Genomic DNA, 17,663 nt, shown 5'->3' with positions numbered 1-17,663 from the left:
AAACAGGTTTGATTGCATTAGCAGAACCTGAGTGGTGTACTGCTGTCCCCAGTGGGTTTCCATTCCAGGCTGTCCATGGAATAGCCATGGTTGAGAGTTGCAAAGCCATCAGGAGCAGCAGTCATCCCCTGTTGACAGAGGAGGACAGAGTGAGATGTGATGTGACAGCCATCATTTTTCTGTGCAGGATATCTGTGGCACCTGGGACAAGACCCGGTTAAAATTGCTGTGGTGGGAACAAAGGCTAAGTGTTAGAAAAGAGTTTATCACAGTCCTTCATGCCTCTCTCGACAGAGATTGGCTGAAGAGATGAATTAGTACTAAGAATGGGATAGAGACACATCCTTGGGGCATGGTTTATGGAGAGTTGATCCTGCCCTGATAATCAGATGACCACTCTAAGTTCCTTTCCTTTTTTTTTCCATGGTTCAAATCAAAACAATAACTTTTTAATTTGCTGCTTGCAAAAGTTTCTAAATGAAGCAGTTTTTCAGACCACTTGCCTATGGAGGTGGACTTCATTTCTGTTTCATTTGAGTAGCTAGAAATTGAAATGAATTTGCTCAGATCCCCCAAGATCACCTCTCAAGTTTGCGTGGCTTACAGCTAGTACTCATTTCTTCAGCATTATTCAGACTCCCACATACCTTCAGTTCTTCCTAAGACAGATCCCGCAAGCTGTTGGGATCTCATGAGGTATAGGAATCCCTTCAGACTTCACTGAATTCCATGAATGATTCTCCATTCAATTACAAGTTGCAGGATCAAGCTTTTAGGTTGCAATATCTCTTTTCAAAGGAACTCCTTTGGCAGTAGAGGAGGTGTTTGCTTTGGTCCCAAATATGCCTGGCTAACTTCCTCCACTTTGCCATGTAAGAAGTGTTTCTTGGTTAAAATGCATGCTTGGGATGTCAGAACATGTACTTGAGACATAGTTGGTTTTTTTTTCCCCCATGGCAAACTTGTATCAAAGGAAGCTTAAAAGTGGTACCTTTAAAGATGGCAGCTGGAAACAATCTAGTGGGGTAAATACTAATCAGAAATTTCCCTTCCTAAAATTCCCCATGAGTCATAGATGGAATTATTTACAGCCTGTGAATTTTGCCTATTTACATCAGTGAATCTTGATGCATAATGAAAATCGAAGCCCATAAATTCTGTAGGTGAATCAATACCTCAATTGAAGTTCACAGTTGAAATTATAATCAATACTCTGATATAAGCCAGTAGTGTTTCTGCATAGAAAGAAAACAGTGGCAGGCTCTAACAGAAAAAGAATCATGGAGGCCTTGGAGCAGCACAGAAAAGGTTCTCAGGTTGGGATGGGAAAATGCCAACAGTGAAACCCTTCAAATGCATTAGCTTATCATTTGTATAAGAGTTGGCTGTGCTGGTGTGAGCCAGACTCTCACTAAATGAAGGTTTGATTGCTTTAATGACACATCAGTTCCTCTCATAAAGAGCAGAGCTCTCCTCTCTCCCATGCCAATATTTCTTTTGGAAGATGATGGCAGTTCCTAGATTGATCCTGGATTGCAGCCAAAGCAACACCCAGGTGACTCGGGATTCTCCCACAGGGTAGTCCATAGACCTGCAAGTCCTTTCCCCACCCCTGGATAAAATGAAATTGAGTGTGATGTTCACTAGTTCACATTCCACGTGGAGTGTAGTGAAATCTGTCCTGGCAATGCTCCTCGAGCTATCGCTACCTGCACAGTGAAGGTGAGAGGTACTGCTGAGTGCTCTCAGCCCCACAGAGCAGGAGGAGGAGCTTGGTCTCCAAGTCCTCTGCAGGTGGCCCAGTGACTGCAGTGCTCTATTTCCTCTCACTGTGGGAGTGGTCTGCAAAGAGCAGAGTGATCCAGAGTCCCAGAGAACATACTTTTCTTTCTAACGGATCTTCGTAGAGCTCATCCTTAAGCTCTTTTACATTTTCTTTTTCAAAAGCATAGAAATGAAAATGAGAGAGGAGCCTTCCTGTAGAGCAGCTCCCAGTTCTGTTTGCTTTGTATTTTTTTACAGTTTTGGGGAGACCTTTGGCACTTCTTTCTTCTTTCCCCTCATTCCCTGGAAAGGGGAAAAATTACCGAAAGAAGCTTAAACTCTCTTGAATAGTCCATAAAATATGATTCATGGTGGAGCTGTAAACCTGATGTTTAAATGGTTCCTTTCTTTTTTATTTTCCACAGGTCTTTGCCCTCACCATGTCAAAGAGTGTTAATGATGTGTTCCCTCTCCATTGCATTCCCCACCTGTCATCCTGCTAGGATCTAACTACAGAATGAACATAGCAGCTGTGTTCAATGCCCTGCTCGTGTCTGTCCTTGCTGCCGTGCTCTGGAAGTACATCAAACTGCACGAGCATGCCGCCATGGTGGAAGAGGAGCTGGTCCTCATGCGCCAGTCTCAGGAACTTTCTGAGGCTCAGATTGACTACCATGCGGCTCTGCAGGCCCTGGTGGAGAACGGTACCAGGATGGTGTGCACTGGCAGGATGCACACTGACCGCATCTGCCGCTTTGAGTCCCTGTGCTACTCTACCGAGGCTGAGGAGTTTGTCTACTTCCACAGCAACTCCTCCGTCATGCTGCCCAACCTGGGCTCCCGGAGGTTCCAGCCAGCTCTGCTTGACCTCTCCTCTGTGGAAGATCACAACACCCAGTACTTCAACTTCGTGGAGCTGCCAGCTGCTGCGCTGAAATTTATGCCAAAGCCGGTCTTCGTGCCTGATGTGGCGCTGATCGCCAACAGGTTCAACCCAGACAACCTGATGCACGTCTTTCATGACGACCTCCTCCCCCTCTATTACACCATGCAGCAGTTCTCCGACTTAGATCTGGAGGCACGACTCTTCTTCATGGAAGGCTGGAGTGAAGGTGTTCACTTTGACCTGTACAAGTTACTGAGTAACAAGCAGCCACTCCTCAGGGAGGAGCTTAAAACCCTGGGCAGGCTCCTCTGCTTTACCAAATCCTATGTGGGACTATCCAAAATCACCACCTGGTACCAGTACGGATTTGTCCAGCCACAAGGGCCAAAGGCTAACATCTTGGTTTCTGGTAATGAGATCAGGCAGTTCACCAAATTCATGATGCAGAAACTGAACATCAGCTTGGAGGAAAGCTCCAGTGAGGAGTACATCGTAGTGTTCAGTCGGACAATCAACAGACTTATCCTAAATGAGGCAGAACTAATCCTGGCTCTCGCTCAGGAGTTTCAGATGAAAACCATTTCCGTCTCTCTGGAGGAGCATTCATTTTCTGACATTGTCCGGTTGATCAGCAATGCGTCCATGCTGGTCAGCATGCACGGGGCCCAATTAGTCATGTCGCTCTTCCTGCCAAGAGGGGCCACGGTGGTGGAGCTCTTCCCATATGCTATCAACCCTGAACACTACACCCCTTACAAAACCCTGGCAACCCTTCCTGGCATGGACCTGCAGTACATTGCCTGGCAGAACACCGACAAGGAAGACACCGTCACCTACCCGGACAGACCTTGGGATCAGGGTGGGATTGCTCACCTGGACAAAGCGGAGCAGGAGCGCATCATTAAGAGCACGGAGGTGCCACGGCACCTCTGCTGCCGCAACCCCGAGTGGCTGTTCCGTGCCTACCAGGACACAAAGGTGAACATCCCATCTCTCATACACGTGATTAGGCAGGCTGTGAAGACTAAGCCCGGACCCAAGAAGCAGAAGTGGTCTGGTAGCCTCTACCCTGGCAAAGTGAGGGATGCCAAGTGTCAGGCCTCTGTCCAGGGCACGAGTGAAGCTAAACTTGCTGTGTCCTGGCAGATCCCCTGGAATCTGAGGTATCTCAAGGTCAGAGAAGTAAAATATGAAGTGTGGATACAAGAGCAAGGGGAAAACACTTACATGCCTTATATATTGTCCCATCAGAATCACACCTTCTCAGAAAACATTAAGCCCTTCACGATATACCTGGTGTGGATACGCTGCATCTTCAACAAAAATCTCCTGGGACCTTTTGCAGATGTGCTCTTGTGTAGTACATAACCTGCTGTACTACCTGTACAGCTCTAACCTGCTCTCCACTCCATCTGTGGTTTAAAACTTCTCGTCTTGTAGTTTGTAGAGGGCTGAAGAGGACTAGACTGTACCAGTGCCTAAGTGTCCATTTTATTGCACTCCACGTGTATTCTTTCAATGGTATTTATTTCCAGTGAGTGTTTGGAAAAAAAAAAAAAAAAAAGAGAAACCTCTATGTTCTTCAGAGTAACTTCCAGAGGTTAAATTACATGCTGAATACATGTAATTGAAAAGAGAATGGAAGTGAATTGTGTGTACCTTGGTCGTGATTTAAATTTGTTCCTATTGTGTGGTGACTATTTAAGCACAGTTAATTCCATGGCTAAGTGGGCAATTCTCATCTGCTTTTTCATTGTAAGTTATTTTTTCAGTAGCTCTTGACTGTAACTTTGAGTTCAAGATTTTGTATGAGAGCCTTCATTAAACTGCTGTAAACTTCCTCAATACTTTTTTGCATTTTATTATTTGTCAAAAGTATTACTGTGAGAGATTTGTCCATTGCTGTGATAAAATGTGTATGTGTAGCTTTTTATTTTTCATATTTTGACTGAAGAGAATGAGACTACAGTGTCAACTTCACGTTTAAAATCAGATTTAACTGCACCCCTATCGCAAAAGGTTGTAGTAACAGGAGGTAGAAGGGATGGAGTAGATAAAATAATTTACTGTGTTTGAGGAGTTTTCATTTTGTGAGTCTTGTTTAGGTGTGTGAGAAAGGAGTGGGGTGATTTGGGAGAGGTGATGGGGAAGAGATTGCACTTAGAGCAATCTGCTCAAGAAAATCCATTTTTTTGGTGTTTGATCAGAATAATCTGTTGATAATAGTTACTAATAGGTATGTGCTTTGCTAGGGAATAGGCAGGTGGTGGCAAAGGGAAGCTTTCTGTGCACAGGTGTTCCTGGATGTTGGTTGAAGGAAGGGGAGTCAGGCAGGAAACAGGTAGGTGGTGCCAGGGCATTGGGCTGGCCAGAGCACGTGGCAGGGATCAGGCTGATGACACTCATACCTCTGTTATTCCAGTGAGGGGAGTAGTTTATTCTAGACTTAAATTCATTTTCCCTGAGATCAGAATCTGGCTTCAGTGCCAGGGTAAGATATTGAGTACTTCAGACCTGATCCTGCTCAGATCTGCTTTAGATGGATACCCTAAACGGCACTGTCTTTGGAAAATGGCTCTGAGTCACAAGTGCAGCTCTTGAGGAGGGGAGAAAGAAAGGGGCAGGACTGTGAGATGTTTCCCTGATAGTTGTGAGCATCCTCCATAGTTTATCACCAGTGTTAAAGCAACAGGAAAAGTGCCTTCTTCTCCTCTCCCTCCCCAGTCCACACCTTCCTCCCAAGGTCTGGATGAGTGTTTGAAGAGTAGGATAAATGTCTTGCTTTCTGGGCTGATAGATGAGCATCTCAGGGCAGGATTATAATTAGGGGTTCTAGGGAGAGGGGGAGTAAAACATGGCTGCACATATTCAGACAAGAAACAGAAGGATTGAAAAATGAGCGAAACACCACAGCACAACATTGGACCTTCGGGCAAGTGCTACTTCTGTATATCCATTTTCATTATGTCTTGCTTTGTTTTCAAACATGTTTATGATTTAAAGGAGGGGAAGAAACAGAACATGAGTCCCAAAGTTTGCATTTCCTTTGAAATTGTAACCTTGCAAACTAAGAGTTTTTGCCTTGATATTTTAAAGGGGCATGGGAATATTCATTCGCATTGTTGTTTTCTTAGGATAAAATAGGCTTCTTGCTGAAGTGAGTATTTGAGCTGTGCCCCAAAGTCGCCATGTGACTGCATATTCCATGCCATATATGTCAGAGCTGAGGTGAGAAAAACTTCCTAAAAGATGACAGTGAAAGCAGCTGTTCAGGGAAGCCTCCAGGACCTGTGGCTCCCCAGGAACTCACTGGCTGATGAGCTCCCACTCACAGAAGGGTTTTGCAGCAGTTATGCATCCCTACATCCATTAAAGCTGAAGGTAGCCCTGTGGCCAGTGGCCATGCTGCTGGCTGTTGCAAAGGTGGTGTTGTTGGTATCCTATTTGGTAGCGAATGAGTCTTCAGACATCTGAAGTTTAGTCAGCATTCATTTTGTATCAGTTCTCAAAAGTAATTTTCTTTGGGTGTGTGAGCTGCCTGTGTTCTCCGAACCATTGTTCATCCTCAGCAGGATATCGATCTGCTTGTTGCCTTCCTGCCTGCTTTTCTCCATGCCTTTTGTAGTAATCCTGCCTGTAATTTGTAGATCATCCCATTTCACTTAAAATTAGTTCCATATGATTGCAGATTTTATAACATTTGCAGATTGGTTACAGCACATTAACTGTTTTCTTCTCATATCCTAATGACTAATCAACAAAATTGGCTACAGAGCAATGAAGTATCATATACGTAGGTTTCTGTGCTCTTAACTCTGGCATGAAACATTCTCTCGTGTTCAGAGAGAGACTCGTTTTTACCAGAAGATAATCAAACGTGCTTTCCAAAAATGTGCATTCAGGTTCTGTCTTCCTCATCAGTGCTATGAGTGCTTTATGAGGCAGAAAGAAAATGAAGGGAATTTTCCTTTTCAAATTCCGAGATAGCTGAGCACTGAAGTTGAGCTGATGATGTCATTTGCCTCTAACACCTGCCCAGTGTAAGTGTGTCTGTGCTGGCACCTCACTTGCTATACCTGAATTCCTCTTCTGCCAGAGCACACGGCACTGAGAGCCCCTGGTCCAGCCTGTAGCTGTCATAAATTGGGCGCAGTAATGTTATGCTGATTTATACTACCTCAAGAACTGCTCTGGAGTGCTGGCATCTTTCCACAGTAAATTTTCCTTTTAATAACTTTGCCATCAGTGCTTTGCAGGCCCATTCCATTTCTCACCTCCAGTCCTCCCATTTCCGATGGGCTCTTTGTTTCCCTTTGTTTTCTCTGTCAATGCCACTTCTTGATGGATCACAAGGAATGTTTGCCTGGCATTATTTAAAGTTCTGTCCTATAGTGAATGCAGACTCTCTGTGTACAGGGGCTGAGGCTGCATCTCTCACGTGGGCAGGAAGGCAGGGCTGGAGCTGGATTAGTCTATTTCCAGGAGAGCGTCTTCCTTGGGTGAGCTTGTGGGGCTCCTTTTGACAAGCTACTTTGTGCAAGAGACTTGGAACTTCTACCGCTGCATCTTTTGTTTCTGCTGCCAAAGCAAATACATTATGCTCTCTGGTGCTGTCTGGCCACGCTGTCCTGGAAGAAGAGAAATAGCTGGGATTAAATCCAGAGCCCTTTGGGGACAGTGCAGGATGCTGGTCTTGAACTCGCTGCTGCTGCTGGGCTTGTCTGTGCTTGCAGAGATGGATCATCCAGGAGGATTTCCTCTGGCTGCAGTTTCATATCTCCTAATTAGTCCAAGGGCGAGGACCAGCCAGTGGCTGCGGTGCTGGGAGGGCTCTTACTGACATGTATGAGGATGAAGAGGAACTGAATGGAGCACTTGGACCCGTGAGGTGTTGGAGCAGGAACTGCAGGTTGATGGTAGTACCACCATGGGTGGTAGGGGCAGGCAGTGATGGGCTAGTTGCAGCCCTGACTGGTCACGCAGGGTGGGTTTTGCACCTCCAGAAGGTGACTAGAGGTAGTTAATCAAAATTCTTGGGTCTGCAGAGTTCAATTTGAGATTTTTCTGCCTCCTTCCTCTCCCTTCTCCTGATTCTTTTTTGACAGATCCTTTTCTTAAGCAAATTTTAACTCTTGAGAGCAGTAACTTGTGACTTTAAAGAACTACTGTGGAGGCAAGGAAAATTAAAACCAAAAAACCCAAGCTCTTTGAAAGACAGTTTATGAAATATGTCTGCATAAGAAACCAGATCATTTTTAGAAGATGCTGGTAAGAAATAATTCAAAGTGCCTTTTTTGGCTTTATCCCCTCAATCCCTAACAGCGAAATACATTACTCAAGGTAAATGTATGACAGGAATATTTGTTAAAGCTGTCTATTGATTTTTAAAATTGTTATTCTTTCTTCCATTTCAGGCTGCTTTTCTGCCCCCATCTCTTAAGGCTTTGCATATCCACTGCTCTGGGATCTGTGGATGTCTCTTGTCCCAAGACACCAACGCCTTGCAGGACCCAAATTAAGTGAAGACACTTAGGATATTTTTAATTTCAACACCCTGTAGGCTGTTGGTGTAGATGGCTCCGAGGCAGAGGCACATTTACCCAGGTGGACTGGCAAGGGCCCTGACACAAGTCTTTAGCCTCCTCAGCACAGGAGTTGGTCCAAGTGCACAGCAAGGAGATTGTTGCTCTCCGAGATCCCTGGGTGAAAGGAACTCTGTAAGCACACCATCATTTAACTTGCATTGAACAAAAGGGTGACTTCAGCATCTTTATTGCTGTATCTCTTCTGCTGAGCTGTATAAATAGCAGACTTACTTCTATAATATTTTTACTTCTGGTGTCTATGCTGGTGTAAGGCAGGGTAGGTTTAGTGGATAAAAGAGGACTTAATTTTTCCCTGCTGGACTTGGGGTAGGCACACTCTTGGAAGGGCTTTCAATGTGATGACTGACAGTCCATCTGTGCTGTGGGTGGTATGAGAAGCATCACCATCTGCACGTGTGTGAGGCACATCACCGTCCTTATGTAAGAGAAGTCACCTCCCCCAGCATGTCCCTGCTGAGGGGCTTTCAGCCAAGCCCTCTGCTAGCATGGGGCTGGCTGCAACGTAGAAAGCCATGGTGAATTTACACTGATCGAGGGCCTAGCCCTCCTTGTCACCTTCTCAAGTCGTCCCTTCAAAGCATGCTGATTACTAAATTAATTGTTGGCACTTCAAACAGATGCATGGAATAGCCTCCTGTTTGCTCGAAATAACTTGGCAACGATCGCCACCTTTAAATGCCGCTTAGTCCTGCCATTTTCGAATGTGTTGCCTTTAAAATTTAATTGAGTTTCCCTTTGTTGGGTGTGTATTCAAACAGCTCGCTCCAATTGCCTGATTTACCTTCTGGGTTAGCCGTGTCCCTGTATGCATAATGTAGCATCCACCGACAGATCCACTCAGGGTAACATCTCTCTTCTCTGCCCTAGAGACTCCCTGCTCTTTTGTCTCTCCTTGCTTTAGTATTATCCCAGCCTCTGGCAAGAGCCAGCCAGCATGTGAGTAAGGTGGATGGAGGTGGGACAGTCTACAAGGCATTCCATCCCCAGCAGCAATGTTGTTTTCCCTCTGTGGATTTCCAACAGTGCTATCCTGTGGACGTTCCTAGCAGTGTGATGTTTCTGTGATGAGTAAATTCCTCCTGCTTCTTCAGTCTGCCTGGCAAAAACCTGCCAGGTCCCTGTTGCTATCCACAAATAGTGCTGGGGCAGCAGCTGCTGTGTGGACTCTGATGGATCTCCTACTTTGGGGTGATCTCACCCGTGCTAAAAAACCAGAGCTGGATACTGGCCTTTCCCTACCCACCACCCCCAGGGGCTTGTGTGGGTGGCAAGGTGTGACAGACCTGGCTTAGGAGACACAGGCTCAGGCTGCTGCTCAAGCTGCCTAGCGCGGTAGGGGCACTGGTGGCCATCTGGCTAAGGTTTTCATGAAATATGTCTGGGTTTTTTGTGGGATTCTCACTCCAAGAAACATGGAGGAGAGGGAGGTGGCATGTGGGGAGCTGAAATCTGGAGTGAATTACTCTAAAAAAGATCTCTATTTTTTAGGTGAGATACCAGCGGAGGACTGTAGGTCCAATCCTTTTGTTTTAGCTAGGGACTCCAAGATTTGCTGTTTGTGCAAGCCTTCTTCCCAATCCTGCTCCTCTGTTTCAAGGATTTATATCACTCTCCATTACTTTGTCCTTTTTATTTGCTCTTCTCTAGATTCCATCTTCTGTTTTGCCATTAGCAGATGAAAATTTTGAGCTGGACTTCAGGCAGAGGGGAGCAGGGGGAGAGCTCAATGAGAAAACACCTGTGTGTGTCCAGCTGTGGCCACGAAGTCCCTGACAGCAGCATTTGTGCAGGACAATGGAAGATGAGTGCTGCCCTCCATATTTCATAATATTTTTTTTCATCTATTTCCTTCTGACAGAGAAAGCTGCTTTCCTCCACACTTGAATACTTTTCAGTTTCGGAGCCAGACAGCTGTGAAAAATCTCTTCCTTTCTTCTTCCTCCAAATTCCTTCCTCAGGATGGTGATGATGCTTCAGAGGAGCAATTTGAAATGCCTTTTGCTTAGGGGGAAGAATGGGATTCAGTTGTCTGGGAGTGGAAGCTTCAGATGCTTTGGGTTCTTGTTCTTTTCCCTCCTCACTTGCTAAATTTTGGGCAGGAGGTGACTCTGTAGGACATCCTCCGGTTAATGCTGATGCCTGGAAGATGCTGTGTCCTTGAAGAAAGGGGACAAAGGGATTTGTGCTGCAGCTCCAAAGGGCCAAACACCACCGTCACATGTCCCAACTGCTGCTTCTGTGAGTAGCATTTTGTTTCTGACAACTTTTCCTTCCTCCACAAAAAAACCCCAAACAAACAAAACCAAATCAAACCGAAGAACCAAACTCTATTATGGAGACTTTTTGATGAAATATCTAAATCCCAGAGCTATCTTTCCATTCAAAGCTGGTTTTGAAACAATTTTCAGTAATTGATTAGGGTCTAGAGGGGGTGTCTCTGATTAAATAGTGGTTTATTTAAACCATTTTCCTTTTCCCAGGCTTGAGGAAGGGCTGGGAAATTAATTGGTGGGGCTGACCTGATAGTGCCTGTCTGCAGTAAAGAATTTTTGGTGGAAATCTCAGGGCAGCCTTTGCCTTCCAAAACTGCACTGCAAAGCTTGTAGGCAGAAAGAAAACTACCAAAGAGCAATAAGCTTCATTCTCTACATCGCATGTTCCCCTTCTAGGTGTCATCACCTTTCTGAGCAAGGACCTAATTTAAGAGTGTTCTCCTCAGAAAAAAACCAAGGTATTTCTTACAGCCCAGGTTTAGGAAATCTCTGACCAGCAGAGTACACTTACTGTAGCAGTGGTGTAGGGAAGGGTGGCAGGTATGTAACATCAGGCTGTGATGGACGCAGCTGCCTGTGTGGTTTATCCCAGGGTGAGCAGCACTGCTCCTTCCCTGCTCCTGCTGAGTTAATCCTTATCCCATGAAAAGCAAGAGCTTATTGGTGGCCAGTTTGATGCATCCTCACCAGTAGTTCAGGTGAGGGCCACCTAGGTGAGCACCACACACAAATAAGCTGCACAGTTCTAGGCAAGAATTTTGGCTCTGCTTTCTCAGCTCTCTTTCAAAGCAGTAACATTTCAGGGGAAAAAGACCCACAAAATTACCCACGTGGAGCAGTAGTGCCCCTCAGTTTGTGCTGCTCCAGGCCAGACAAGCCATTTACCTGGAAACCCTTTCTACTTGGTGGAATTAAAAAGTACCTTACAGCCAATCCCATATAATCTGTAGGAAAATCAGATCACCATTAGGTGATCAACAGCTTCAGGAGCAAGCAAACATGCCTGAACACAGCCAGGTGCAGTCAGTGCATCCAGCTGTAGCTGCATGAAGCTTTTCCCTTTTTATGCCTGTGCTGGTCTGATAGCTTTTTTCATACCCTTTGCCTTCATGTAAACAACCACATGGGTTGCAGTGGAATAAACAAAAATCAAGCCCTTGAATGTTATTGCTTACTGGGAAAGAGACCAACCCAGAGCTCCATGAAATACGTGTGCAGCGCTGCAGGCACAGCCACCTGTACTGGGGCTCTGCCATAGTGGGGGGCTCCAGCCACCTGGACTGCCTTGGGAGCCTCCTTACCTTTGCAGGGATATACAGCAGAAGGGGAAATCTGACAGTGACTGTAAAAGGGATCCGTGTATTGTTTAACTCTGAAGTTCCCTGACTCACAGGGGAACCTGTTCCTCACCACAGAATCTAAACAGACTGGAAATGCATGTTTTTAGGCTGAAGTGTTTTGAAACACTTTTCAAATCTAAACTATCCATAAATGCAAACTAATTGCAAATCTACAGCTTGAAGCAGAGGCAGCAAGAAGCATAACCCCAGTGCAGTTTATTTTAATAGGTTTTGTCAGTTTCCATTTAAAATGTTTAAATAACTACACTTGTACCTCTACACCCACCTGATGTACACCTGCTGCTACCCCAGCCCAGCTCTCCAGCTGCCAAGAGCTCCAGCTATTTCAGACCTCGATGTACAGTGTTTCTTTTAACATCCTGCCTACTGGAAGGCATGGTCCTAGAGCACACCAAACAATGAGGTGCTGGACTGCTCTGCTGAGCTTGATTCAGTTGCTTGAGACCAGGCATCACCAAGACTGAGGTGCCATTGTTCACTTGGAGGTGTGGCTCGGGGTAATTAATTTCCCAATTTAGCTAAGAAGGCAGCTCAAGCTCTGCCAGTCTGGGATCCCACATGTGATGGCAGGGCTTCAAAAGAAAATGCTGCTGACAGTGGGCTCACTGTGTTTCCCATTATCCAAGCTGCATCCGTGGTGACACCAGAGTGATGCTCCAGGGTCGAGGCTGGGAAAGAGCAGGGGGTTGGCACATGCTGGTGGTTTTCATCTGGTGTCCCCTGCCAAGCCCCCCAGGTCGCCTTGTCCCTGAGCTGTGAGCCATTTTCCCCTCAGTTAACTCAGTTTGACAGTTCCAGCTGGTCCCAAGCCATCATAATTAATGCCACGTCTTTCCCGTTTCTCTCTGGCTTTCAAACACGTGCCCAGGCTCCTGCCAGCTCTCATCAGCCACTCCCCTGGTGCCAGCAGAGTAGCAGCAAGCCAAGGAAAGGACCAAGTGTGCTTGCACCAACAGTGCGAGGCCAGCTTTGCTAGGTCTGGATGGGACTGGTGCATCACCTCCCACCTCAAAAGTTTGCTCTTGAACTCCGTGCAAAAGTGGGATTAAAGCTTCTCTGCGTTTGGTGGCAGCTTCCCTGTCCTCTTCCACTGTTTCCTGGCCAGGTCAAAGGACTCTAGAGAACCTGTGGGTGTGCTGGCCTTGCTCCCCATCATTTATCAGAGTTGTTTCCTGCTCGAGGTGTTTCAAGCTCTCCACCCAGAGAGAGGACCTCTGCCACGCAAGAGGGTTATCTCAGCAGAGCCACTTACGTTCCCCTTTATTCTCTACATGTGGTTTCTTTCCTCCCATCTTCAGAGACAGTGCAATAAATTAAAAAAGACACCTGATTAAGGGTTTCATTTGAGGGGACTGTAAAAAAAATTGTGGAGTAGAACATGTTTTGCTCAGTTTTGCTAACATGGAGATAAAAGTTTGTCCAAACTCATTCCACACCTGGAGCTGAGAACTGCTCGAGGAGTTCTCTGCAGGCTTTCAAGGACCTGATTTATAACTACCAGGTTTTAGGTGAAACATTTCGTTCTACCTGATGGCAAAAGTGAAAGATTAAGTCCTCTAAGCTCTGGCTTTTCCCAGGCACATTGAGGAAATGGACATATTCCTGTCACATTTGGGAGCTGACGTTTCAACATTGAGTTCAATGCTTGGGTTTAAGGATTTCTTTGGCATCTTGCTGGGACTTTATTGGGGTTGAAAGACAGAGCTTGTGAGTGTTTTATTAGCTGTTCCTTCACCTTTGAAGGGAACATCTATTGTTTATTAGTTTAAGAGAAGCACAGATGATACATTGAGTTCTTGTTTAATAGCTTCCCCAGTGCTCCAACACAATGGCAACTTAATCTCAGTGTAGGGTCCTCTCTGGAGCCGGAGAGGATTCTAAAACCATGGAAAAAACCCCATGCAAACCTCCATCCCCTTGGGCAGGAGAAGCCTGTGACAGGGATGGTTGCAGAGGGGCTGCAGACACCGGTGGTGGGGGCCTGCAGAGTGTCAATTTTTACTAATAGCTGACTATGTAAAAAAAATATGTCTGGGTCTCCTCATGGATAATTCACAAGCAGTAAATTAAACATTGTTTTGCTGGGAACATCTTGCCTTGTGTTTTTGTCACATGTATCTTGTGTATGTTGCCACCTGGAAGTTTAGCTGTCTGCATGTGTTTGGTACCAACATCTATAAAATCCAAGGAAAATAAGCTGTGAAGAGCCAGAGAGCTTTTAAAAGAGGAATGCTTTACAGAGGAAAAAAATACAGCATTGAAAAGACATCCAGCAGATACTTCTTCTCTTGGGCTAGTTATGTTTTAAGATTTTTTTGTTATGGGAGTAGTGAAGTTGGACCCAAGCTATTAATCCAAACCGGGGTAGAGTGTTCAGCTGAGAAATATTTTCCTACCTGCCAAACCCCCCAACATGTAGAAAAGCTGTTTCCCTGCTTGTGCAGTTGGGTTTAGCTGTACTTTGTGTCTCAAGGGACCTATGATTTTTGTAATTTCTCAGCGGAATTTAATATTTAAATTCTCTTCCTGTGCAGAGGAAGAAAGAAAGGAGAAATTATGGTGGTTGTGAGAAGGTCCACAAGTAAAGGATCTCATGGAGGGATGTAGGACAAAGCCAGCCTCGGTGAGGGCTCCCTGGGCTCCAGTAAGGTGTTGGCCCCAACGTCCTCCAGGCAACACAGTCTTACCTGGACATAGGTGTGACCCCTCAGTCCCAGTATCCTCATAATTGAGACTGGGCTGAGCATCTGGGTTGGGGATAAGAATTTTGGGGGGAAGATTAGGGAATAGTAAGACTAATAGGACTTGAATGGAAGTATTTATTTGCCCCAGGATTTTCATTTTTTTGATTAACCTGGAAAAGCTGCAGCAGGCTTATTAGAAACCAGCTCAAGCATTGGTTTCATCTGCAGTCTCCTTTGCACTTCTGGAAAGGGGGAGTTCTACCTTCTCCCCACTCCAGCCTAATTCCACAAACAGTACCTACAGAACAGAGATGGGTGTGTTTTTTAACGTTTAAGTTAACTATTTTTAAAATATTTATTCATTGTGCATCTGTTGGTGCCTCATTAGGATGTTGGTTGAATGAATGATTTAATCTTTATGGAAAAAAGCTGGGGAATATCTTCTCTTCCTGTCTGATATCTGAGTGCTAATTAAAATGAATCCCAGAACTGTGGGGGGCTTATGCAGTGGGGCCTGGGCTCTTCCCATTAGCTGGGTACCACACTACCCCTTATTAGCCCATTTTTACAAATTAACTTTGATGCCCTTAGTTCCAGAATTGGCTCATCAGACACTTCATAACAGCCTCACGAAACCCAAACCTTTAGAGAGCTCCAGCCCAAGTACCTCCATGAAGATATCGTGCAGAACTCCCTGTGGGTGTGTAAGGGGTAGGAAGGTGGGGGACAAGGGGGTATTTCCTTTACTGATTCCCCATTAAATGGTTTCGACGCAAGCCATGCTGCCTTCGTGCCCTCACTCCATTCAATTAATTAATGTGTGGCCCAGCTGCAACCTCCCATGCACTGCAGAGGTGGGAGGAAAAAAATTTTGAGCAAAATGAATGATTTTGTGCAAAATGATTGATTTTGTGCAAAATGAATGCCCTGACTCATGTGAACGAAGGATGCAGGTTTGCTTCTGCAGTGTCAGAAGATGCTGACAAGAGGCACCTTTCTTCTCCTGTACCCCCTTGCAAAAGCTTAAGCTCGAATGCCATCACATTCAAAAAATTAATGGTTGCATCATTATAACGATTAGATTTGGGTTTTGATGAGCTGACAGGACTTGACTCGTCCCAGGATATGACTGCTCAAACCACCCTCTTGTGATGTGATGATACACAGTCTGGGAGGATGCTCTTCTTTTGTGTAAAATGGCAGGGGTGAGTCACCTGTGGGACAGCTGTGAGGAGCCATCCTGCTTGGCAAATCTCCTTTTTGAGGATGGAGGAGAAGGGGCAGAGATTTGTTTCAAAGCTTCCAGCAAGTAACGCTGGGCTCTGTCTGCTCTGCCCCTGTGGGTTCCTCTGACGGGAGTCAAAACTTGGCAATGCCAACTAATAAATAACCATGTTTTTAAAGGCTTTGCTAAGCTCTTTTGTGAAAAATAAGTCCACAGAGGCTGCGGATAAAAGAGCTGTATCTCCCCACGGACAGGCTGTGATCAGCCCTGCCATTTGTGCTCAGAGGGTATTGCCTTTTTAATAAACCAACATGATTTTATGGTATTGTTTTCATACAAGGAAGAAGAAAACAAATTATTGATCCTTTACTCACAAAGAAGTTGCTTTGCAGCCTCCCTGTAATACCAGCAATGATTTTGCAATATATAATGATTTGAAAAAAGGGACAAGGACAGTTCACCTGTACCTGTGTCCATCCTTGGCAGCGTACTTTTATTATTGTAGGAATACATCGTTTGTCTTACAGAACTGTGTAAGGGCTGTACAAGATCAGACAGAGTCAGATCTTGTGCCATTTCCCTCCCTGGCTCTCTCCCCCACTGCCCACTGCAACCTACTGCAGCAGCCCTTGGAACACACGTGTTACCCACCAGGCAAGCCTGTAGCTGGTGTGAATCAGGCACTGGCAGCGCCAGAGGAAACAGCAACTCCAACACCAGCGCCTCTGCAATCTGTGGCTTCACTTTTCATGGAGCAAAACTGGATCTTGGAGGTGCCTCTCTTAGTCCTGGCTCAGTGGTGTCCTTCATTATGGGAGCCTGTGTGCCCACGCTGGATGCAGATACGCTGCAGAGTGGATGTGTTGGGGAGGGAGGTCAGCTGGGAGGCAAGAAACACTGCACTTACCTGATCAATTCAGGAATGGCCTAAGCTGTTTTCCACCATCAGCCAGGAAATCTGTGAGAGGGGGAGAAACTGGATTTCAGCCTCCCCGGTATGAAGCTGGGGCCCTAATGACTAACCTGTCTCAGAAATGTAAATTTTGCAGAGTAACTCCTGCAGACCTGGTTTGCAGCACTCAGCTGGAGACCGACCTCTCCCTGAGATTATTAAAATCTGATTTACAAGGCATGGTGGACAGATGGCATCTGTTTTCTGCAGTCAATGGTCCCTACAGAATAAAAGAGGCAAACTTCAAGGCCGTAGCTCTGGAAAGACAGAGCTATTATTGCCCATATCCATGCAGGTGCCTGCACTGACACATCTGCTCCCACCGAGCCAGGGCTTGAATCCACCAAGCCAGTAGGTACCTGCTTACCCTCCTTCCTCTGCCTCTCAGCACCCTAATGTTCCCTATTTCCAAGCCCTTCGCCTGCCCCAAAACCCCTTAAGCTAATGTGAGGGCAAGCCAGGAGGTGGGCGAAAGCAGTTAAAACAGAAGACAGTGCCTGGCTGCTTTGTGGAGCGTGCCAGAGGCAGCTCCAGCAGGCAGGGGCAGGGAAGGGGTAATGCTGCAGGCATAAAAAGGGCAGCCTCTACTAGAGCAAACAAAACACCTCAGGAAGAGGAAAAGTTTTAGAAGGGCAAGTGCGAAGGTGGGAAAGGAAGGGAAGGACTGAGCAGATTTTCTCTCTGCACAGCCTGGGGCTGGGCTGGAGTGGAACCCCAGGACATGAAGGTAGCCCACCCAGGGGCTATCACCACAGAAGCACGGCTGTGCCTTTAAGGAGCTTTTTTTCCCACCTCTTGAACTGTGATCAGGCTCGAAAAGGCCATGCCCAGCTGAAGTAGAGATATCTCCCACCTGTTGGTTGTTTCCCATTTCTGGAAGAGGAGTAAAAATAAAGGCAGGGAAGAGGCTGC

At 45.9% G+C, this 17,663-nt stretch overlaps 1 protein-coding gene across 8 annotated transcripts in view; it reads left to right on the top strand.

The window, feature by feature from the left end:
- POMGNT2 (protein O-linked mannose N-acetylglucosaminyltransferase 2 (beta 1,4-)) overlaps window positions 1-4,495 on the top strand; it is a 31,750-nt gene extending 27,255 nt beyond the window's left edge. For all 8 annotated transcript variants that reach the window (XM_042043733.1, XM_042043738.1, XM_042043737.1 and 5 more), the window contains one exon: window positions 2,190-4,495. In XM_042043733.1, coding sequence (XP_041899667.1) covers window positions 2,282-4,018 — 1,737 coding nt within the window. In that variant the 5' untranslated portion in view covers window positions 2,190-2,281 and the 3' untranslated portion in view covers window positions 4,019-4,495. The remainder of the gene's footprint in view (window positions 1-2,189) is intronic.
- Window positions 4,496-17,663: the final 13,168 nt, after the last annotated feature.

Source organism: Corvus kubaryi, unplaced genomic scaffold, assembly GCF_017639235.1.
Source record: "Corvus kubaryi isolate FWS band 111438036 unplaced genomic scaffold, C.kubaryi_AGA036_p1.0 37398, whole genome shotgun sequence".
Lineage (NCBI taxonomy): Eukaryota > Metazoa > Chordata > Aves > Passeriformes > Corvidae > Corvus > Corvus kubaryi.
This window is presented reverse-complemented; position numbering and strand designations above follow the sequence as displayed.